The sequence below is a fragment of the Pteropus vampyrus genome, unplaced genomic scaffold (genome assembly GCF_000151845.1).
Source record: "Pteropus vampyrus isolate Shadow unplaced genomic scaffold, Pvam_2.0 Scaffold535, whole genome shotgun sequence".
Lineage (NCBI taxonomy): Eukaryota > Metazoa > Chordata > Mammalia > Chiroptera > Pteropodidae > Pteropus > Pteropus vampyrus.
In genome coordinates this window covers 420,994-446,308 of record NW_011889316.1, presented here as the reverse complement: position 1 = coordinate 446,308, position 25,315 = coordinate 420,994, and the positions used below count along the sequence as shown (strand labels likewise).

The 25,315-nt window shown below is 31.9% G+C and overlaps 1 protein-coding gene across 6 annotated transcripts in view; it reads right to left on the bottom strand.

Moving 5' to 3' along the window:
- PTBP3 (polypyrimidine tract binding protein 3) overlaps nt 1-25,315 on the bottom strand; it is a 91,046-nt gene that overhangs the window by 25,513 nt on the left and 40,218 nt on the right. For 4 of the 6 annotated variants that reach the window (XM_011383661.2, XM_011383659.2, XM_011383660.2 and 1 more), the window contains 5 exons: nt 22,794-22,963; nt 19,418-19,564; nt 11,369-11,533; nt 3,887-3,997; nt 2,240-2,414 (listed from right to left, as the gene is read on the bottom strand). In XM_011383661.2, the coding sequence (XP_011381963.1) occupies nt 2,240-2,414; nt 3,887-3,997; nt 11,369-11,533; nt 19,418-19,564; nt 22,794-22,963 (768 nt within the window). The remainder of the gene's footprint in view (nt 1-2,239; nt 2,415-3,886; nt 3,998-11,368; nt 11,534-19,417; nt 19,565-22,793; nt 22,964-25,315) is intronic. The other 2 variants (XM_023525170.1, XM_011383663.2) reach the window with 2 other exon arrangements.

Genomic DNA, 25,315 nt, shown 5'->3' with positions numbered 1-25,315 from the left:
TTTGACTACATAAAAATACCATGAAGCCAAAAATGAGAGAAACACATATAATCAACATATATAACTAACAAAGGACTATAGTCTGGGCTAAATAAAGAATTCCTAGAAATAAATAAGAAAAAGCAAGAAACCAAACAGAAAAATCAGCAAAAGTGTTGAACAGAAAATTCATAAAAGAGAATGGACAATAAACAAATAAAAATATGTTCAACCTCATTGGTAATCAGGAAAATTTCATAGCAGCATTGTTCATAATGGCCTCAAACTAAAATAACCCAAAATGTCTATCAACAGTAGAATGGATAAACAAACTGTGATATATTCACACAATGGGAATCCATACACTTGGCCATACCGAGAATGAATAAGCAACAGCCACGTATATGAATATGAATGAATCACAAGTCAAAAGAAAATAAACAGCATGATTCCATTTACATAAAGTTCTAAATATAGGAGGAAAAAATTTTAAATTAGCACTTACGGCTGCATGAATGGTAAAAAAATAACGAAAGAAAAAGCTGAAAAGCGAAAGAATGATTATCATTGAATTTGAGACTATGGTTATCATTGGGAGAACAGGAGCACAATCAATGAGAGGGGTACAAATAGTGCTTCTTCAGTATGTGTAAGTATTTTATTTCTTAACCTAGGTGGTAATTACATGGGTATTAAAAATATATTTACATGTTTTACAAGCTTTTCTGTAAGTATAATATTTATATCACTAAAAACAGAGACAGAATGCTTAAACTTAACTCTGGGAACTTTAAATGGAAACCTTTAAAAGAGAGAAAGAACCAACCAATCAAGTAGGAAAAAAAGTTAGGAGAGTATGGTGTCCCAGAGCCAAGAGAAAAAAAGAGAGAATAGTAAACTGTCAAATATTAGTGAGAGGCAGAGTAAACTTTCACACAATACACAAAAATGTTTTGTTCTCTGATGAAATGACTTAGGATGTACACATTACTTTGCAATGACTAAGGCTTTATTAATACAATGAAAAAGGATGTTAACATTTTGATATTTTATATTCAGAAACCAAAATTCTTAATTGTATTTTTAATATGTCCTCCCACTATGCAGAATATCGATTTTATCAACAGTATTCAATTACTAGAATAAGTGCAGTTCTGCATTTGACAGCCAAGTTTTGGCAAATGTGAACGACAGTCTCAATTTCTATCACATGTTATAGAAACAGTATTTACAAAGACCTTTGGCTCTGCAAAATCAGGACACATAAGTAGGGGCTGGTAACAAATATAAGAAACAAAAATTTGGTAAGACCAAAAACAGAAACTTTAACAATTTTAGGAACGTGAACTGAACTTGACTTTTTCAGTTATAAATAACAAGCTGTTACTTTAAAATAAAGTTACGAACTATTTTCTAGAAAATTCTGGACAACCATTAACTAAGGATTCTTTCTTCTTACCCATAAAATGAAGATGGACTAAATGCCACTTTAAGGTATCATTTGGGAAAGAAAAAGGAATCACGAAAGGTAATAAAATTTAATACTTTAAATACAAACCACACTTTTGAGAGCTGTAAAACCAAAAAGTAGCATACATTAACCTAATGATATATTCAATTGGGCCATCCACTGCTTTTTCCTTTACATAAACGTTTATTCAAAAAGTATAACTATATTGAGAACTAGTTTTAAATAAAAAGCTCTTCAAAGCAATATTTGCAAAGACAGTTCAGAAGACCGCATTTTTATTAATGCAAAAATGCAACTTCTCACAAAATTAAGGTAAAGATGGACATTCTGATTTTTAAAAAAACAAAACAAAATAAAACAAATCATCTTCTTTGAATAAATGAAGAACATACCAATTTAGGCCCTTGTTTTAAATATCACTATTTAAAAATGGAAAAGTATTTCTCTCAAGAGCACTTACGCCAATATTCTGTTGGCTATAAACCTACATATTTAAACCAATGTTAATATGTGAAATACTATCAATTTGAAGCAAATGGTTGTATGGCTTAAAGAATGAGTAATATTAATGTTAGAAAATAAATTTGTAACTTTTAAGATATTTGTTTTGCCAACTAATAGAATCTACTAAGATTTAATTAATAGACAGATTTTGTTCGATGATTCCTGCTTCCCTTTAGAAATCCTGAGATTCTAAGAAGAAAAAGGCTAACTGATATAACATGGATTAATAAATGAAATTTACAGCTTCAGAAAACTTGCTTTGTGACCCAAAACAGAACTACTCACCAAAAGCAGCAGCCATAGGGGGTTCAAGGGATGGATGGCCATCACCAGTAGGAAGGTCTAAGCGAGTGAAGTCTCTGCTTTTGTCATTATTATATTTCACATTAAGGCTGGTGAGCTTGGAGAAGTCAATACGCAGAGTGCAGCATGCATTATAGATATTCTGGCCATCCAGAGCCTAAAGCATGTAAGAAAGGGACTGATGTTTTGCAAGACAACAACACTGATAAATCAAGTAGCCTCTACTTTGACACAGGTATAAAGCAGAGAGCACTAGAATAAAAGCCAAAGACCTTTATTTAATTTTAACTCTGTCACTATGTGCGCCTAAGAGAGAAAAAGAAAATTTCTAACTCTCAGTTTTTTCATCTGAAAAGAAGAATAATAATCCCTATCTTGTCTCTGGTAAGATCGAAGCAAAGAGGAGAAAAGTAAAAGCTTGGAAAACTATTATACATTCCTGTATATTGTACTATTATTTTGTTTTGTCCACAGAAAATGTTTGAAGATATTTTAATTTTACATTTCATCTTAATTCTTTTTAGTGTAGTTTATATAAGTTAAGATGAAATAAAGCCTTTGAAAATGGTACTTGTCAGAACAACAATATATGAAATATTATCTACCACTTTTTTTCTCTTGTAAATTTATATTTTTAATACTCTGAATAATAAGCTGAGGGAAATATGGAGTCAGTTCTCATAAAAGACAAATGATCTTCACAATAAAAAAAATTTACCAAAAGGATATTCATAGCCACTTATATCTTCCGCAAATGCTCACATTTATAAAAACAGATACCAAAAACCAAGACACATAAAAATAAAACAAAAAATATACAAATACACAAAACCCTCTAATTTATAATGGTTATTGATCAGTATGCCATCATAAAGGTACAAAATAATACACGCAGGTAGAGGGTGCAGCATATATAAAGGCTACAGTCCTACGCAGCAGCCAGACACTATGTGGTACACAAAAGTACTACAAACCTTAGTCCCTATCTTTAAAGAAAATTAGAAATAATTCAAATACCGACACAAGACAGAATTTGGGTTAGGGAGAGATCTCAATAGGAAATGGGTCAAATACAACCAAACTGGAATATAACCAAACTTAATGTGAGGTTTTATATCTTGTCAAAAGTCAAGCACTCATATACTTAAAAAAAAAAAAAAAAAAAAAGACTATAAATTGACAGCAGCATATTTCCTAAAATTTAATGTCTTCACCAATTCAGACCTCAATAAGATTTAACAGTGAGTATGATTGTAAAAACAGTAAAATCAATCTGTGGCTTATTTAATAGAAATAAAGGCACAAGGGCAAAGACAATTCTACTTTAGTAGTCAGATTATATCAGCAATACTGTGCTCAATTCCAGACATTAAATATGACAAACAAAAATGAGTCCCAGAGATCTGAGAAATAACAGATGATTTGAAACTATTTCATGTGAAGAAAGAATGTTGGGCTTATTATAAAAAAGAGCATATGAAATATATTTAAAAATGGTAAATTTATAATATGTATATTTAGTACAATTAAAAAAACATGGTAAACTGGAGCAAGGGAGAAGACATAATGGCTTCCTTTGGTATCACTGAAGTGACTGATTAACAATTAAAAAATGAAAAAGATAATTACCATTTTGGCATATTGTGCATTCAATGGGTCAGCATACTGAAGCAAGGCTTGAAACTGATTATTCTTTGTAAAGGTGATAATTTTCAAGACTGTGCCAAATTTAGAAAATATCTGAAAAAAAGTTTACATTAGGTTAAATCTAAGGAAAAAATTAAGCTAACATACCTTTGTAAATACAACTTGATTCATGATCCCCATTTTCGAATGAAAATAATTTCCTCTATAAAAACTATTGGTTCCAAAATGACTTAAATCAAGCCTAAGATGTTAAAGTTTCAATACCCATGCATGTCTTAAAGCAGTGCCTAACCCAGTAGGCACTCAAACATTTAACTTTTTTTATAACATGTCATAAATGGCATAATACTAAAACAGGAGGCTATAATAGGATTACTTAATGTTATAAGATAATGGGGTTATAAAGTATATGAATGGAAGTGGAAGAGTCATATGAATCGACTATTTCATCCTGAGAATCAGCATCTACTTCTTGAAATTTTATAGACAGAGAAACTACAAAATGTTTAACAGAGATTTCTCTATTCATTCATTAAATATTCACAGAGCACTGTTCTAAGCACTGGGAAGTCAGCAGTGAACAGAGACAAGAGCCTTTGCCCTTCTGAAGAAAGACAGACAATTAAAAAAAGCAAAAAACAAACAAAAAAACAACTATGCTTTCTTGTAAAAAAGTGTTGTGAATTTTTAAAAAAAAAGGAAAAAGAAAAGAGGTAAGAGTAAACTGGAATGCAAGTTTAGAAGGTGCAACAGTGGTAAAGGAAGGCCTCTCTGAAGTGTCTTTGGTGGAGGGGAATAAACAGAGTGCCAGGAAGGTTTCTTGACAGATTCTTGGTTACCAATACTCTTTAATAAATACTTCTACTTCACCACAAGGTTCGCGGCTAGGGTTAGTAAAATGCATTTTGTTTTCCTCTGACATCTCATTTTAAATTTGGATCTTTTTTTTTTTTGCCATTAATATGTGTGTGTGTGTGTGTGTGTGTGTGTGTGTGTGTGTATTAAATTTTATTAGTTTCAAGTATACAGTACATTGGTTAGACATTTATATAGTTTATAAAACAATCTCCCTAATTGTTATTTGTCTCCTCTGGCTCTCTGTCCTTCTGCTTCTAAGAATAAAAATATAAGTATTCCCTATGCTGGTAAGAATACTATTATCAAATATTATGTCTGAAAGTCCTTAATAGGCAAATGATCCTGCTTTTTAATAACCAGAAAGAATGATAAAGAATGACTATCCTAAAGCATAGGCAACAAAAGAAAAAAACAAGTAAATTTGACTATATTAAAATTAAGAACTTTTGTTTATCAAAAAACACTACCAACAGTGAAAAGGCAACCTACAAAATGGGAAACAATATTTGCAAATCACATATCTGATAAGAGGTTAATATTCTGAATATATAAAGAACTCCTATAATTCAATGATACCAAAAACCCAATTTAAAAATGAGCAAAAACTTGAATAGACTTTTCTCCAAAAAACAGATAATAGCCAATAAGAATATGCAAAGATGCTTAACATCATTAATCATTAATTAAGTGCAAATAAAAACTACAAAATATCACTTCAAACCCATTAGGATAGCTTATTATCAAAACAAACAAACGAAAAACAGAAAATATCAAGTGTTGGGGATTATGTGGAGAAAATGGAGCCCTTGTGCACTACTAGTAGGAATGTAAAATGTTGCAGCTGCTATGAAAAATAAAATTAGCATATGATCCAACAATTCCACTTGTGAGTATATACCTAAAAGAATTAAAAGCAAGGACTCAAAGAGATATTTGTACCCCATGTTTATAGCAGCATTATTTAAAATAGTCAAAAAACTCAAGTGTCTATCCAAAGATGAATGGATGAACAAAATGTGGTGTACATATACAAAAGAAAGAAAATTCTGGCGCATGCTTTATCGTGGATGTACTTTGAAGAGATTATGTTAAATGAAATAAACAAGTCACAAAAAGACAAATGATACATGATTCTACTTGTATGAGGAACCTAGAGTAGCAGTCAAATTCAGGGAGACAGTAGATGATGATTGCTAGCGGCTGAGAGAAGAGAATGAGAAGTTACTGTTTAATGGGTACAGGAGTTATAGTTTGGGAAGATGAAAAAATGTCTAGAGATACATGATATTTGGTGGTTACAAAACAATGTAAATGTACTTAATGCCACTAAATTGTACACTTAAAATAGTTAAAATGGTAAGATTCATTTATGTATATTTTACTACTCCCAAAAATTAAAGTATCCTAAAGTCCAAATACTCATTTCTGACACGATATTCTTTAACACATAATTAGAGCCAAACATTTCTTATAGGAAACAATATCATTCTGCAAGATTTGTAGAACCAATTTGTCTTAGAAGAGCTCAGTAGAAAAATCCCATTCCTTAAAATTGACAGCCTGAGAATTCTTTACTGAATTAGAAACTTTTTAAAAACTGTAGTTAATTTCATTATTGTCATGTCAGGGTTTAGAAATTCCTCATTTAACTGTGTTTTGAACCGAACAACATTAGGAAACTTTGTTTTGTTCTTTTAATGAAAATTGGTCCTGTCGCCAGTATTTTTCTCAGTTATACCCTTTTGTCCCAGATAATATTCTTAAAAATTCATTAAAGAATAACAAATTTACCTTCTCAGCTATCAAAGAATTTGAATTTTATGTTATATCTATCTTTAAGATATAGGTGTAATCATTCTTGAGAAAAGGTCTTAAATTTTCTTAACTTTCATTCTCGGTGATACTGCGGTGTTGCATAAACACACGCAAATCAACATATGTTATACAACTGAGTGCTTTTTTTCACTCGATAAATGAGTAGCAATTGACTTTTTAAAAAAACATATAAAAGAACATATAATAACTGCCAAATCTCCCTCCTTCACAGATAATGTTCTAAAGTACAAGTCAGATCATATTTTTCCTTATTTAAAATTCCTCGCTTCCTCCCCATTAACTTGCTAAAATTCAAGCTCTTTAGTATGACATATACAGTCTCACCTTGGTGTACCTCTTCAATCTCATCTTCTGACACTTTTTATATCACACTATTTTCATCAACAATATGCAGTTGTCTGTAGTTCTCCAAAAACAGGTGGTTTCAGACTTCTATCCCTATACATGTGCTTTTCCCTTTACCTGGAACTCTGTGCCTAAAACTTAGTAAATTTTCATTTATCTTTTTCAAAACTCAGTTTAGGGATGGGAGTTAATATCACCAAAAAATTCTCAGCTTTCCCCAAATCTCAATAGTTCGTTCTCTTTCCCAAATATTATCTCTTTCTTCGCCTCATATAAATATTTATCTTGTTGTTTTACTTATACTGTACTATACATTTTACATATCTGTCCCCTTTAATTAAAAAGTTCCTTGAAATTATATGCCTTGTCTTAATAATTTCTACTTCTTGAGTAGGGGTACAGAGTAAATTATTTTTATTAATTAAGAATTATACTGAGACATAATTAAAGAATTATGGTAACATGCGATTTTTAAAAATGATTAAATATTCTTGATATAAAATATCTAATGAAATGAGAACACATAATTTGCTCTAAAATTTAGGATAATTTTATACCAAATTATGCTACAGAACCTAGTTAATTTCCACTTAACCTTCATATTTTGTTAATGTTTAGATTCTTTCTCTGATTTAACCTGAACAACAACCTGGTGGACATCCTTACTGACAGCTGTGTTTGGCTGTGTAACCTTTATCTCAAAGTGCTAAGACAATGTAAACTGACTGAACTGGCTAACCAGGGACAGCTGTCTAGAGTTTTCTGGAAGTAGCTATAAAAATCAATCTGAAACTTTTGAATAAACTATAATGAACACCAACATCAAGGAATCCAGAAATGCCTAAAGTGTGATTTTTAACATTTTTTTCATAATTATCAGAATGCTAAATTTTAAACAGATTTGGTCTCAAAAGATTAACATTCAGGAATTTTTAATCTATACAAATTTATTTCTACTGATTATAAGGTCTTTGACTCTATATCCCTATGTAAGTCTTTTGCTGTCATAAACATGACAGCAACTCTTGATGTCTCCTATGCATTATAATCTTTTCAAACTTTAATTTTACCAGACAAAACACATGAAATTCTGATAAAATTAATCTTAAGGGAGATTTTTATAAAAGTAGAACTTGACAGAAACTGAAAATTCAGTAGTAGTCACTTGTAAAAAAACATATTCATATTTCAACTTTTAAAAATATCAAGCACATTGGGCACAACTTATTTATAATAGTTTTTGTAGCCAACTAAACAGTAAGACTTAAGAATCAGAATTTTATATTACTAGTATTGATTCTTTTATTTAATACTATAATAATTGATCTTAACAAGTTATTTATCTTTATTCTGCAATTCAAAAAGATCAGTCCTTTGTCCTGAAAAGATTCATCTACTGGACATTCATAAAATACCCCCATGTACAACAATACTTGCAAGTAATTGATTACATAATACTGCTTTGAACTACTCCTTCAGTGCACAAAGAAATGTTTTAGTATGAAAGGCTGAGTTCACATAATGATCAGTCAAAGAATGCCTTCTTTCTCTACAAATATCTCTAGGTGATGCTATCCAATCTGATGGCTTCAAATTACCACCCATATGCTGATGATTACCAAATCTCCAGCCCAGAATTTCCATGCCAAATTTAGACTTATTTCCTAAATGTCTATTCAGTATTTCCTACTTGGATGTCTAATAGGTATATCAAACTTAACATGTGTCCAAAACACACTGCTGATTCAAATCTTTCTTTCCCCCCAGTTTTTACTATTTTAGTGTAAGATAGTTCTATTTTACCAGAGGTTCACAATCAAAATCCGAAAGACACTCTTGGTTACTCTCCTTCTCTTCAAAACCCACATCTATCCAACTTATCAGCAAATCCTTCCAAATATATCCATAATCACCACTTCCAGTGCCCACGTCCTCACCCATGTCACAACGATATCTCATACAGACTATGACAGAAGTCTTTACTTATGCCCACAGATTATTCTTAACATAGCAACAAGAGTAATTCTGTTAAAACATAAATCTATCATCTCACTCTTCTCAAAATCCTCCAATGGCTTCCCCATCTTACTCAGTGTAAAGATTATAAAAGCTTTACATCATCTGGCTCCTAACCCCTACTCTGAACCTATCATTTATGGCTTTCCTACTTTTTATACTCCAATGACATACATAGCCTTATTTCTGATATGTGAACACATTAAGCACACTTCTATTTTAAAGACCTTATACTTGCTGTTCTTTCTGACTGGATCATTATGATGCTACAAACATACATAACTTACACTTTAACATCCTTCAAGCTTCTGCTCAAATGTCATCACATTGGAAACACCTCCCTAACTTCCCTTATTTGAAATAGCACCATTCCCATCTCAGTGACTCTCAATCCTCTTACAATGAGCTAAAGAAAAAACATTGGCTCCTATAGATGTTAGAGAGCAGTTTAGCTAATGCCAAATCTTCAACTAAGAGTGTAAAATAATCCTCTAATTAAGAGTGCAAGCAACTCCACACTTGCATGTATTTCCTCATCTCAGTATTCACTGCATTTTATGCTATTACTTATGAAATTATATTTTGCCCACAAGACTACAAACGCAAGGATCAGTTTCTTACAGTGCAATTTACTAGCATCTGATAATTACAGTTAAAATTTCCTGAACACTTAACTAGGCACTGTTCTAGGCACTTTAAATACATTAAATAATGAATCCTCACAATGAAGGTATAAAATAGAGACCATCTTCATTCAGCCCCATTATATAAATATGTGAAAAAAAAAACACAGAGATGGGGTAAGTTACTTGCCCAGGGTTACAGAGGAAGTAAGTGGAAAAGCCAAGATTCAAACCAGCTCCAAATCCTATATCCTTAATCTCTATGATATACTAAACTTTAGTTGGCAAATGGGATAGCATGCCAGAAGGAGAGGGCTTAATTAACGTAATTAGAGAGAAAGACCCTTTGAGGAGGTGAATGATAAGCTAAAAAACAGAATAACGTATAATTCAGCTAAGTGACTATCCGTGAAGAGTATTCTAAGCTTAAGAAATAGAAGACAGAAATGGACTAAGACAGGAATAAGCTGGAGGGAAGAGAGGGTCAAAGGGCCACAAAAGTTAGGGTGCTAAATAAGCAGAGTGTTAGAAAATGAGGTTAAAGGAATGGAGAGAAGTCTGCACCTGGGGGCCTTAAGAGCCTTGGTAAGGAGTCTGGTTTGATTCCAACAGCAATGAGAAGGAGCATTAAACCAGGGAGCACTATAACTGAAAAGCTGAGAGTCCTACCCTGATGGTTACTACTGAGGATTCTCAGAATTACACTTCACCCAAAGGACTCCATGATCTTTTGGGAGAGAAAGAAAGTTTGTTACTGCTCCTAGGGAGACAACAGGATAGGACCAACATGACCCTGACTAAACTCACTTAGTAGTACAGATACAAAGGTTAGGAAAACAGTTAAATAATTCTGGATTGGCCTGGTATTTTTGCTGGCAATACATATTTAAATATAAACATGAAAATGAGAAAATAATATGTTTTAGTGTTTTAATATTTTAATATATATACTGACAAGTATAATGAAATGGAATCAATATGTAGCTAAAGGGGACAAAAACTGAGTTTTTGAGCTAGATGTCAAATGTTTATGTAAACAGATTACTAAATAACCGTTATGTTACATTTTGAAGGTATGCAATATGTGGAGTATTAGTTAAAAATATAACAACCATACAAAACAAAACACTGGACTTCACATTAGGAGGTTTGAGCTCTAATTATCTCTTCAATTACTCTCTCCAATAGTCAATGCATCAATTATCTGAGTTTCAGTTTTATTCACTATAAAGTTACACAACTAGGTGACCTTCCAGTCCTTAAATTCTATATATTCACAGTAGGTCATGATTTGGTCAGATGCCTTTTATTAAGACAGTAGTCTGTGAAAACCATGCTGGGCAGCAGTCAGTATTTAACATGATACAACTATGTTACATGTAAAGTTATTGTATACCTTCTTTTCAGAGTTTTTAAAATAAACGTACTCAAATGTAAAAAGGAGTCAATATATTAGTTGTTTTCTTTATTGATGTTACTTCCTCGAGAATAACTACTACCAGTGCTTTTCACAGGAGTCTATACTTTATTCATTTTCATGCTTAGTATAAAAGAAAGAATGTCTTACATACCTTTTAAAATCAAGTATTTACATTAGAATAAGAAGACTGTCAAGTATTATCTCTAATTGATACTACTTCTTGCCTCAAACAGGATGAAGATTTTTAAAAAAAATTTAAACAAATCTATCAACGAAAATCAACAATCTACAAAACTAAAGATATAAAACATCTAAAGTTACAGAGGTCACACTTGACTCTGCTTTCCTTCGAGTGTTCCTCCTTACCTGATGAAGAACTTCCAGAGTAACAGGGTAAAAAAGGTTTTCAATGATTATTCGGAGCACAGGGCTCTGCCCAGGTAGGACTGTGCCTTCATTGGTAGGAGCTCCGGGAAGGGCCAGACTTCCCGACTGGACAGCACTGACAGCCTGCAGTGCAGCTTGGGCTCTCTAAACAATAATTCAAAATGAGAACTTTTGGTTACATAGAGCATTATATGAATCCTAAAAATTAGTTAATGTAAAGTGATATGAAGAAATATAGTAAATAAAAATATATATATTTGCTCTCTCTGGATGCACATATCCTAAATTTATAATCAGTCAAGAGTCAGAAGACCTGCTTTCTTATCACAATTACACGATATTTAAGAAAGTTGCTTAAATTTGCCTCAAGAAATGAAAAAAATACATGGCAAAAAAAGAGATGAAAATTTGGATGTGATTTTTATTCATAATTTAAAATACAATAGGGAAAAACAATGTGAAAGTAACGTTAAAGACCACTTAAAAGCCATTTGCGACCCCTCTTCTTTTTCTCCCTCTCAGAACTGAGTACTAAAGCCCTGGGTGATATGTGATAGATGTAAATATAGAGAAGGGGAGGAGCTGTGGTGGTTCAGAGTGGAGTAAGGAGGGCACTCTTATAGGAAGGCATCCTGGCATGGAGCATCAGAGCCTGAGCAATGAAATGAGAACACCCATGTGGGATGCTTGGCAAGGGAAGCTTGATAGGGCTGCCTGGCAAGGGGAACCTGAACCCAAACAAGGTAAGGAAAGTATCTAGAAGTAGGGGTTGCTCACTGCTGGAGAGCAGAACCTAAGGAGCATGAGAAGGGTAAGAAAGTCATCCAGAGGAGAATAACCTGGCCAGGAGTGTCAGAGCCCAGTGAAAATCAGGGGTAGACAGTCAATGTAGTGAGGACAGTCTGAACATGGTGAGCAAGTTTATGAGGGCCCGAATGGGGTAAGGAGGTAATTTAGAGGGACAGCCTGGCATGGGATGGCAGATATGTTTCTAAATATCATGAACCACTGAAAGGAACCAGAGTGCTAAAAATATCTAGTTCCAGATCTGGAGTAAAGAAAGTACAAGATGAGTGTAAAACTTTTTGTTTTTATGGGTTTTTGTTATTGTTGTTGTTTTACCAGAATATAAAGAAGTTGTTCAAATAATGATAGGAAGATACCAAAGGGACATAAAAAACAACCTGAAGAGGCTCCCACTGGCCATATATAAGACAATTTGAAAATCAAAATGATGATGCAATGAGAAAAAAAAGAACGTAACTTCTATAATGTTCTTGTCATATATATACACTGAATCTAACCACAAGGAAACATCAAACAAACTGAAACTGAGGGACATCCTACAAGATAAATTGCCTGTAATTTTCAAAAGTGTCAAGGTCATGACAGCCAAAGAAAAACTGAGTCACTGCTTCAGATGAAAAGAGACTAAGAAGACATAATTTCTAAACAGAACATGTGATTCAAAATAATGTGTTTTGCTGTAACAAACATTAATGGGACAATTGCAAAACTTGAATGTGGACTGAGGATTGGAGGGAAGTAATGTATCAATGTTAATTTCCTGATTTTGAATGCTATGTTTTGGTTGTGTAGGACAATGTCCCTGTTTGAAGGAAATGCACACTGAAGGTATTAAGACAATAAAGACAGACCAGATTAGGAATTTATCCCCAAATAAATCAGATTTTTTTTGTATTGTGTCTACAGCTCTTTTCTAATTTTGTGATTTAAAAATTTATAAAATGAAGTAGGTAAAGGAGAAAATTGAAGGAGAAAAAGCATAGTTAATGATTACTGAAATTAAATGCAAGTTCTCGCCAATGTTTTGTTGAATATGTATTGCTGCTTAAGAATGGTGATTAATTAGTAAAATGTTTGTGCCACAAAATAAAAAATCACTTTAATGTAACGACTTTCATTTTCACATATTGTCTTCACTTGCAATTTTGAAGCTCACAGTACTTTGATTGTTGTTTTAAATTAATTTCTTTTGTTTGTTTTCATGATTTTAATTTTTACTTTACTATTTACTATACCATCACTCTAATGTGAGGTAAGTAGTTTTCCAACATTTTACTATGATAAATAACATTAAAATAAGTATCTTTCTGAAAACTGGTAGTCTTTTTACTTTCTGTATGCTATTTAATAGTTGAATAACTTCCACGTTTATTCTTATATACAATCATGCACTGCATAACAATGCTTAGGTCAGTAAAGAATCACACACGATGATGGTCACATAACGTTATAATTGAGCTAAAAAAAATTCCTATCACCTAGTGACATCAAAAACATAATGTTGTAGCACGTGTACTCACATATTTGTGGTGATGCTGGTGTAAACAAACCTACTGGGTTGCCAGTTGTATAAAAGTACAGCACATGCAATTATGTACAGTACATAATATTCGATAATGATAACAACTGTTCTTTATTTACTATATTTTTATTGTGATTTTAGTGTACTCTACTTATTAAAAAAAGTTTGCTGTAAAATAGTATGCCATGTTATACCAGCAGTAGCCTCATATACCTCGTGTTTACTGCATCTCTTGACTGCATCATTTTCTCTTGTGCTTGATTTAATCTCATGTTCGTTTATAAATTTAGTAGAGCCTAAGTGTACAGTGTTTATAAAGTCTGCAGCAGTGTAATGTCCTTCACAATCACTCACCACTCACTGACTGACTCACCCAGAGCAACTTCCAGTCCTGCAAGCTCCATTTATAAGGGCCCTACACAGGTGTGCCATTTTTTATCTTTTATACAGTATTTTTACTGTACCTTTTCTATGTTTAGATACCTAAATGCTTACCATTGTATTATAATTTCCTACAGTATTCAATATAGTAACATGCTGTACAGGCTTGTAGCCTAGGAGCAATAGGCTATAGCCTAGTTGTGTGGCAGGCTATACCAGCTAGGTTTGTGTAAGTGCACCTTATGATATACACACAGTAACGAAATTACCTAACGATGCATTTCTCAGAAAATATCCATGTTGTTAAAGTGGCATATGACTGTAGAATCCTTTTTCCCCCACAGGATTTTCTGATTTTATTTATTTATTTAAGTATACAAGTTGATACACAATATTATATTAGTTATAGGTTTCACATGTACAATACAGTGATTCGACATTTTTGTATCTTACAATGTGATCATCCCACTAAGTCTAGTAATCATCTGTCACGGTACAAACTTAACACAATATTATTGACTAGATTCCCCTTCACCTTTTTCATCCATCTCTCTTATTTATACATTTTAACAGCAATTTTTTTGCCATAATCAGATTTTTATGTATCAAGTAATGCACAATTGCCAATATTCAGTTTCCAAAACATCATCTTTGAGAATATATGAATAATTTGAATATTTTATATCATTGGTTTTCAAAACTATGCTTTTAGTCAAATATATGGAACACTGAACACCACAATCCCGCTTCAAATATGGCAGTTTTCCTCATCTATTTACACTGGGCTCCCTAGTAAGCTATTATTGAAAAAAAGAGTTTTACTTTTTTCAAGTTTGAAAACTTATTCAGACATCCACCACTTTGAGCCTATAATGAGGTGAGGGTGGGGTGTGTGTGTGTCAATCAATCAAAAAAGACCCAGAACTGACAGGAGTTAAGTAGTTATAACTGTATCACACGCGTGTGCACATACACACACACACACACGCGCGCACACTCACACTCACACAAAGGTAAACAGAGACATGGGAGATAAAAAACAGTGCTAACTGAATTTCCTGTGATGATGGAAATATCTGCTATCTACACTGTCCAATACGATAGCCACTAGTACTTGTGGCTAGTGAGCACTTGAAATGTCCCTAGTGCAACTGAGGAACTGAACTTTTTATTTTTTAATTTATTTAAATTTAGCCATATGTAGCTAGCAGCTACCATACTGGACATCAAAGCTCTAAAATGCTTAGGAAAAGACATCATAGTGAGGTTCTAAGTGAAATGGTTCCTTTTCTTCTTAAATAGGGGGTGATTAAATCTAATCAAAATTAAGTCCGCACAACTGAAAGTAAATGTAACCTCACTGACTTTACTTCATCATCCCTCCAATAACTTTATCAATCCTTTATATTAAGTAAGTCTACAGATATGCCTGCTGCTGCTAATATTACTGTTATTTATTGTTGTTGCTCCTCTTCATTCCTTCCTCTTTGGCATAAGAGATACCACAGTGGAGAAAAATGAGACGCCATGGTATACATTGTCCTAATGATTCTAGAGTTTTCAATATACTCCTAATATTTCATACAGTACTGAGTACAAAGGTATCTGAGTAGCAGGCATGCAAGTAATTCTTTTGACAACAAAAATCTGAGGAAAATAACACTTGAAAAAAAAGGATAGCTTTATTTTTTTAAGTAACTCCATAGTTACAATGTTTAATTAGGCAAAAACATTTAATTAAAACAATGAAATTGAGGCATACTCTTCACTGAGAACAACAGAAGAGTTGGGGGGGGCTGCTGAGAAATGTCTTCTTAATATGAAGAAATATTTCAAATACTCAGAAGACGTATTTCCTGTAAACCTGATGCTAAAAATTATGACAAAGAATTCCTATTATGGGAGAAAATTTTTAAATGTTTCACTAACAAACTCTCTGGAATGGTTACACTAACTATTAATAAAAGAAACAACGGCAGTGTGATCAAAAAAAACAACAAATATTTTACTGAGATAGGAATGGGAAATATACTTCATATAAAATTTAAACATGCCTGGAAAATGTTAAGACATTTCTAAAACTGATAAGGAAATGAATACACAATAAAATGCACAGATCTGAAGGGTTCAGTTTGATGACTTTTTAGAGAAATTATTTTAGAAAAAATGCTTCCATGGTCATCTCTTTACAGATTTGTAAACTTCTACTTGCAGTCAAGAAAAATTCTCTACATAATAATGACTACTATTAATGTAACCATTTCTCAAATGTTGCAACTAAAAATATAATCTAAATTTTTAAACTATAATTTTAGTTTAGGTCAAGGGACAAAAATATTTTATATTAACCTAACCCTCTGGCAAGTATGCCCATAAGCTAGAAAAGAAGTTATGTACATGTTTTAGGACATCTTGCTATTGAGAGAACAAAAGAGAATGAAATAGTAATTTATCAGATTCCCAAAGCTGTCAGAATAAAAGACACCAAGTACATTTTATATATGCAAACAGGTATCTTCAATTTTGAATTCAGTTTTGGTGTACAACTTTGAATAAAAGAAACATTATTAATTTTATGAAACATCAATGCACAAAAGTAACAAAATAAAAAGGATACTGGGAAGAAATCAAGGCTATCGAAGAATAAACTAGGTCATTTGGGCTGGTTTTGGTTGCTAAGCAACTGGGATTTCTCACTGTTTCTCTTTAGAATAATCCAGTCTTTAAGAGTTTCATTAAATTGTTTATTTTTTTCCTTGAGACTTATGCTAACATATTTAAGAATCACACTAATAAGAAAACTGTATGACTTACATAAAGGAAAATTAAAAGCTCTACAGAAAGACAGGAAATGAAATACAACTTCCTCCTCAAAGGAACCAGAGAGCAATATAAATATTTTAATTATCTTCAAAATTAATCTGTAAAACTCCATTGTGCTTTTTGGGGACAGAAGTTATCAAAAGAATTATATTTAAAGAAATAAACAAAATATATTAACCAGTTAATTTCAGAAAAAAGAGAGTAAAGAATGGGGCTGTGCCTTATACTATATTAAGCCATAGGGATATTGAAACAAGAATGGAACAGAATGGAATGCAAAAGGTAGTTCAAAATTAGACATGGAGTGCATACCATGTGAGCAGCTCACACATGAGGGTAGATCGGGGCCATGCAAACAAAACATGTAGGCATGTCTAACAAGTGTACATATGCATGCTGTAAGTAAGCATAGCATGTGTATGGAAAACTAGAACATGACAGAGGACATGTTTCACATGAGTGGTTATTAAATGGGTCACCCAAAATATAACGAAGGGGAAACTGGTCTTTGAGAGTAAAAGATCAAATCCCTATCCTTACTCCCCACCCCCAAAAATATTCCTAATGAAACAAAGATTTACACATTATAATAAGAACAACTAAAACAAAAGTAGGAGAACACAGGTTAAAAAAAAAATTTTTTTTAATCTCACTAAGCTACATCTTTATGAGTATGGTATTGAAACCAGAAACTATAATACAATCTTAAGAGATCTAACTATTGTATGAAAATATTTTAAAATCTGCATTAGCAGACAAAACTCCTAAGAGATAGAAAGTAGAATGGCAGTTGCCAGGGGCTGGTGAGAGAGGGAATTGGGGAGTTGGTGTTTACTGGGTACAGTTTCAGTTTGGGAAGATGAGAAAGTTCTGGAGATGGATGGTGGTGATGGGCTGCACAATGTCAATGTACTTAATGCCACTAAACTGTACACTTAAAAATGGTTAAAATAGTAAATTTTATGTTATCTATATTTTACCACAATTTAAAAAGTAGGGAAAAACCGCATTAATAGAAATCACTCTACACATTTTATAAGTTATCAAATAAAAATAAGTAAACAACAAGATATAATTTCTCACCCATACATTATCAGTGGCACTCTAAGTGGGCACATATACTTTATAGAAAGCAATCATGAAACATATATCAAAATATAAAATATGCAAATGCTTAGTCTCAACAATTTCACTGCCGGAAATGTAAACTAATTAGATAATGTTGCAACTGTGCTGATATATAAGAATGTTGCTACAGCAGTACTTGTAAAAGCACAAAATTGCAAATAATCTCAATGTCTATTATCAAGAAACTGAGTAAGTTATGACTGTCCTATAGAAGTCGTTCTCATGAAACAATGTCTATGACATATTACAGTGAAAAATAACAGCTTTCAAAACATTATAGTTCCATTGGTGTAAAATTATATACATAAACAATGTATCTGAACAGAGAAGGGACATACACCAAAAATGTTAGCAAAATGTTAGTTAATTAGTTATCTTTGGGTAACTGGACTGCTTTTTCATTTTGTTACCTTTCTGGATTGTTTGAATGTTTTACCATGAGCATGTATCCTATATATATTTTACAAGATAATTTTTCATTTTAAACTGTCTATATTTTAAAATGTTTCATTTATTCTTGTGTATATAGTTTATTCTATGACATTAATATCTCTTAAAACAAGGATTATTTATAGTAAATCACTGTTCTTAAAAATGTGAAAAACTATAATTTAAATTCAGCAGCTTGCATTATAAATAACTTTCAACACAGAATCAAAGAGCTGGAGTTCTTCTGCCTAGAGAAAGAGTAGAGGGGCCAAACCTGCTCTTAACATATTAAAAAACCTCTTTCTTAAAATGTACTTGTTTTGTGGACAAATTTTTTCTGCCCTTAAGTAACTTCACATTACTATTTTAACTACTTAAAAATCAACCTGGAGAGGCACAACCGATTCAACATGAACTGTAACAAAATAAAAACTGGAAAATAAGGTAAGAAATGTTGATATTCTATATCCCACATTGATCTTGAAGAGTCATAAATCGTTTAATAAATGTATCTATACAAATTATTAACATCTTAAGTTTAGTTATTTAACATCACAATAGGAATATCACTCAACTTCTTAATACCTTTGTTATATATTCTGTAAAAAGAAAAGATTGACTTCTAAAGTTCCTTTTAGATCTGAGATTTTATGGGACATATAACAATGTAATTTATTTTTGCTCATAAAAAGTTTCAAGGTAAAACTAAACATCTACCATTTTTAACATCATCACTTCAAACTTCAAACATATTTCTAAATGGCTCTACTTTCTTATGTTTAAGGCTTCCAGTAAGAATTTACATATACAATCTTTACTAATAAAGCATCTTAAGATGAAGAAAAACATTTTTTTCTCTGAAAAACAAAAAAAATCAATTTTAAGTTATTACACCATGTGTTCTTATAACTATTTTTACATGTGCCTTTAATACTTACAGCTTGATTAGGTAGATTGTCAGTCTTAAGTTCTCTGTGATTGGAATACTGAATAAAAATAGGCTGGCTTCGAAGATGTGGAGTAACAGGAGTGTAATAATTCACCATAGTAACAGCAGCTTCCTCAGAAGCCATTTCTAAGAAAGCCTGCAATAAACACAAGAAGGTAAAGTGAAAACTCATATTTTTGAAAGACAGCTAAGAACTATTTTGTCATTCTAGCTTGCTCTAAACTCATACATTCTCAACAGAAATAATATTGCCCCCAAGGGGATAAAAGAATTTTGCTTCGACATAAATCATTGATACTAATTGGAAACGTACTTGAAAAGTTGGTTTCAGTAAAGAATTTGAGACTGGGAAATTGCCAGTTGATTAAGTGATTTTATGTGGGTTTTTTTTCCTCTCTTATTTATGTTTCTCTTAAATCTAGAAATAATTAAAAGGCAAAAATAAATGTACATAGATGCTTTCAGGTTACTGGAATTTAATAGTTCCTAAAAATTTTCAAACAAAGATGGTGTATAATGATTTGCTCTTCTTTAACTTTTTATAAAACAGTTGTTTAAGAATGCAATTAAATAGAGCATTCAGGTTAAGAGGGTCAACTGTTCAAAGTAGGGAAATGGGAGAACTTCCTATGTCAAGTCAATACTGATTGGAGTAATTCAAGTAATAATTTTTTGATATCTGTAATCATTGCACTAATATTAGATATTTGAAGAGTAACATAGGACGAGCTAAAATGGAAGGAGCATCTTGGTATTTATGTCTTATTCTATATATGGCTTCTTCCAACTGTCAGGATTTCTGTAACTTCTGTGACAGGAACAGGCTAGGATACTTACAGAGGTTTAAAGTGGCAGGTTTTGCCATCTATCTTAATGGTTAGTTAGGAAGACAGAACATACACTAACTGCTCTGAGTCCTTAGAAATATCTATAAGAACATCTCAAATTTAAAATGCAAAATAATCTCTGATCTAAATCAACACAAATTTTTTGTCAGACAAGTCAATTCTTTTTTACTATAATAGAGTATTTAGTTAGCAAGCAGGTAATAACCAATTCAAATTATGTATAAAACATTTACAATTTATCAAATATGTATTTAACAACAAAATTTACTGAACACAGGGAATAGCAAGTATTTATAAATCAAACTCTTTCTTATAATACCTTACTTGGCAAGTATTTCTATTTGGCAAATATTCTAAGCAAAGAAATACTAACTTGACAAATGTTAAATAAGGTGCTTAACTGAATCGATCAAATGTCACAAGTGATTCAATTAAATGAACTAACAATATTCTATGAAGTAGTGATGTTAGCCAGATGACAGTGGACCAAATATCATTAATTAATTGATTCACAGTAAACGAACTTCCACTATCTTCAAGGAACAAAACAGACTTCCAGGTACCAGAAGAAAGGGGGAATTGGGGAGGTAGTTAGGAGTAAAAGGAGTCAAATATTTGGTGACGGAAGGAAATCTAACTTTGGGTGGTGAACACACAATGCAATATATACATGAAATGCTGTTGAATTGTACACTTGAAACTTATTTGATTTTATTAATCTATGTCACTCCAATAATTTTTAATAAAAAAAAAGACTTCGAGTCATTTATACTATCTAAAAGGTATAAATGTCCTCGACACACTTTAAATCCACTCTATCCAACTATATCAGTAATATACTTTTTCTAATTTTTCTAAGAAAGGATAAAAATGATCAAGGTATGAATTAGCCATGGCATATTTCCTATCATGTTTTTAATAATCTTTTCAACAAAAAATGTGTAAACTGTATTTTAATACTATTTATGGGAGAGGGTATCTTTCCACAAACCCCTTACTACATGTTAAGAACTAACTCAATGTTTAATATTAGTCATACAAAGGAAAAGCTAAACAATATCTTTGGAATACCATATGATTCTTGTCATACGAAGTTTTTCCTGAAAGTATATACAACCTAAAAAATCATAAGTAAAACTAATTTTTCTACATGGAGTCTGGTAAAAGAATTATTTATGTTTTTCTAAAGTATCCAGTCAAAAGGATCAATTTTATAATGTGGGTGGGAAGAAAATAAAAAGTCATTACCCACAGAAAGACTGGTGAAAATAATTCCACTGTGCCCTCAACTCTACCTCCAAATACAATGAGAGAGATTACACCCAAATGTGGTTCTAGTGACTCATATCAGAATCTCTTGCTGAAGTATATTACTAAGAAGGTATTTTCAAACAGAATTTATGATCAAAAGGTAAGCAACTAACACAATAGTCAATCAGCACTACTGGTAAACACAAACCCAGAACCAATAGTAGAGACAAAGGAAATGATAACATTGCCTGCTGCCTCTCACAGCCATTTGACATAATGTATGGGCTTAACTACTGAAACATGGTAATACAGATGATAGATGGTTGTTAGACATCTCACAACCATTAGACGTGGCCATGTTGACTCTTTTCAAACCATGCAAACCATATCATTCTCAATAGTGGCAAATACACTACCTTCAAAATGTGTAAGATAAATTTGTACACACAACAAGGGCTGAAACGTTATTTAACTTCTATAGATCTTAATAACTTCATCTGAGTTAAACAGGGATGTTAGTGTACTAAAGATAGGGGACTGAATCAGACATCATCATACAATCTCTAGTGAGTCTAATACTAATCAATCAATTTATTTATAAACATATTTATAATGTGTTTCTTAAACTTAGTACTATGAAAAGTGTAAGAAACAGAGACTTATCACAATGTACTACACAATGTCTAGGGCCTAGATTTGTTGTCCTCTTCTTTTCAGCAATGCCCAGTGTAAAAGATTTTCAGGACAACCAAAAACTAGGAAAGAACTAAAAGACTGCATCCCAATGGGGTCTGAGTTGCAACAAGAAAGCATTTCATTATTCATATCAACATGACAAGCACTGTAATTTGTCATGATTACCACAAAAGCAAGTTTCTTTACTCGTTTTAAGAAAAAAAAAAAAAAAACTATTAACTTTTGAAATAAAAAATCTCTTACAGTCTCTCGAATGATTACAGAAGATACATATTAATTCTACAACTAAAATATACTAAACATTTCTATATAGATTTTGGAAAACTTAAACAGCCTTAAAAAATGTATTTTTTAAGAAAGGAAAAGACAAGTCAATGAATAGAGATAATCCTGTTTCTTGTGTTAATATTATTTTTTGTTGCTTCCTGTCATACAAAAAAATTTTAATTTAAAAACTATTTCATGTAAATAGAATGAAATTTAGAAAATATAGAAAAGTTTAAAAAATAAAAATCATCTTTAACACTAATAGAGATAATCACTATGGGTCAATCTTTAAATATTACATACCTGGCTTTTTCCTTTCAACATCAAAAGATTAGTTACTTTGCCAAATGGTAGACCTAAAGATATGACCTCTGCTTCGGTGACATCACTTGGAATTTTGCGAAGATGGAGAACACGAGAAGGCGAACAGGGAGGTCTATCTCCTTTAAATTTCTTGTTGTCATTCCCATTAGCTAAAAAATATAAGATTTTTAAAAAATTACTGAAACTAATTTGGGTTGATATACATTAACCATACTGTCGTATTTGATCCTCTGAGAGTTTCAGGTTTGAAATTTAGGGGATTATGGAATTGGTGGGGGGAGAGGAGAGAAAGACTGTGGAAAACGAAACCATCCATCTTTCAATGAACAAGTTTTGGGATTTTTCACAACAGGCATTAAATTTTTTAAAAATTTAAGTCTGCTGTTTAACTTCAAGGAAAGTACTGGGTAAATTAATTACATATTTAGAGGTAACAAATATCTCTAAATAGTCAACTATTTGTTGTAAATAGAGAACATTTATGTCTTCAATGTATTTTTATTTTAAAGATATTTTTCTAATTTGATCTATTGTTAAATAAGAACAATAATGTTTATGGAAGACTAGAACAGAAATCTTATATTTATCACATCCTAAGGGAATTTGGATTTGAGCTATATGTTTATGAAAATTAAGTTTATTTCTTTGGGGTTATATATTTTTTACTAATCTATTTTTTAAAGTTATTTTTTAGAAGCTAAATTGTAGTTTCCCAGGGATAATCTTATTCTTTATTATATAAGAGTTCTTAACATAAGCATGATGGCCTTGTTGGAAATGCAAATTTTCAGCCCCACCCCAGATATAATGAATCAGAAACTAGGGGTGGGAACCAGCAAACTGTGTTTTAACAAGTCCTCCAAGTGATTCTGACGCAACCTAAAGTTTGAGAACTACTGCTGTAAAATAAAGAAGTCCATTATCCCAGTTTACAGCTAAGTTATATTTAAGTCCTATTGTTTGAACACTGACAATAATTAGAACTGACAAGCCTGTAATACTCAAATTTATGTACGTAAGAAATGTTTTTACCCAGAAATACCACCATGTAAAACTGAATGCAAATTATCTGAAAGCCAAGTTTCATTACAGTGTTTTTATTTTAATAATAAATATGCTAGTTAGCACTAGTAAAAGGAAAATATAAAATCTCCAAATGCCTAAATTTAACATTTTTCCAAACACTATTGGAAATTTTCATTCAAATGTCTGTGATCCAAAGTAAACAAATTTCATGAGGATCACATAAAAATTATATGGTAATATTTTATAATTACATCTGTGACATGGAACTCAACTTGTTTACACGTTAATAGGTTGACTTAATACAGAAACCAGCACTTTCTCCCAAATTTTTATGTTCTTGAATGCAGGCAGCATCCTACCCAGACCCAAAAGACTATCAATTCTTAGAGGTCTTCACAGCTCTGTGCCTATATACAGCAAATGCTTACTCTAGACTGTGGAAAATAACAGGCAGTAAAATACATCCAGGATAATTCCATCATCCCTACAAGTTCCCAAGTGTACCTTCATAGTCAGTTCTGCTTCCAAATCCCCAGCTCCTCAATTAAGCCATATGGTGCCACTACCAGACTGTCTTGATTATTACAGCTTTATAGCAATTCTTGAAATTGGGTACTTATCTGAGAAGAATTCACATCTTAATAATTTTGAGTCCTCCAAACCATATATATGTCATGATATCTCCCTGCATTTATTTATGCCTTCTTTAATTTTTCCCAGCAACATTCTATGGTTTTCAGTGTAATGGTCATGCATATATTTTGATATATTTATCTCTACATACTTCACAATTTTTAATGGACTTGTAAATAACACTTAAAAATTTTTTGTTTCAGTTAATCATTGATCATATACAAAAATACAATGATTTTGGTAAGCTGACCTTGTATCTTGCAACCTTGCTAAATTCTTTAGAATTTCCTGCTTTCCAATCTGTATGACTTCTACTTCTTATTCTAGCTTTGTTGAACTGGCTAAGACTTCCTGTACAAAGCTGAATAGAAATAATGAGATTGGACAACCTCGCATCATTCCTGATTTCAGAGGGAAAGTACTACCTTACATGTATCACTAGGTATAATGTTTGTTGTAGCTTCATACTTTTCTCAAGTTGAAAAAGTTCCCTTCTACTTCTAGATGGCTGCAGGTCTTGTTTATCATGAATGGGAACTGAAGTTTTTCGGTGCCTTCTCCAGATATATTAAGATGATCATAAGGTTTTTCTTTTATTTTGTTAATAAAGTATATTACACTAATTTTCAAAAGTAAAACCACTTTGTATTCTTGGAATAAACCTTACTTGGTTATGATATATTATTTCTCCTTTCTCTTCATATATATAAATATATATGTAAATCATATATATGCTTTAATATCACTGAATATTTTCATGTCCATATTCATGAAGGATATTAATCGGTAATTTTTTTTCTTTCTGCATCAGGGTAATATTAACCTAAAATAAGGAATTGGAA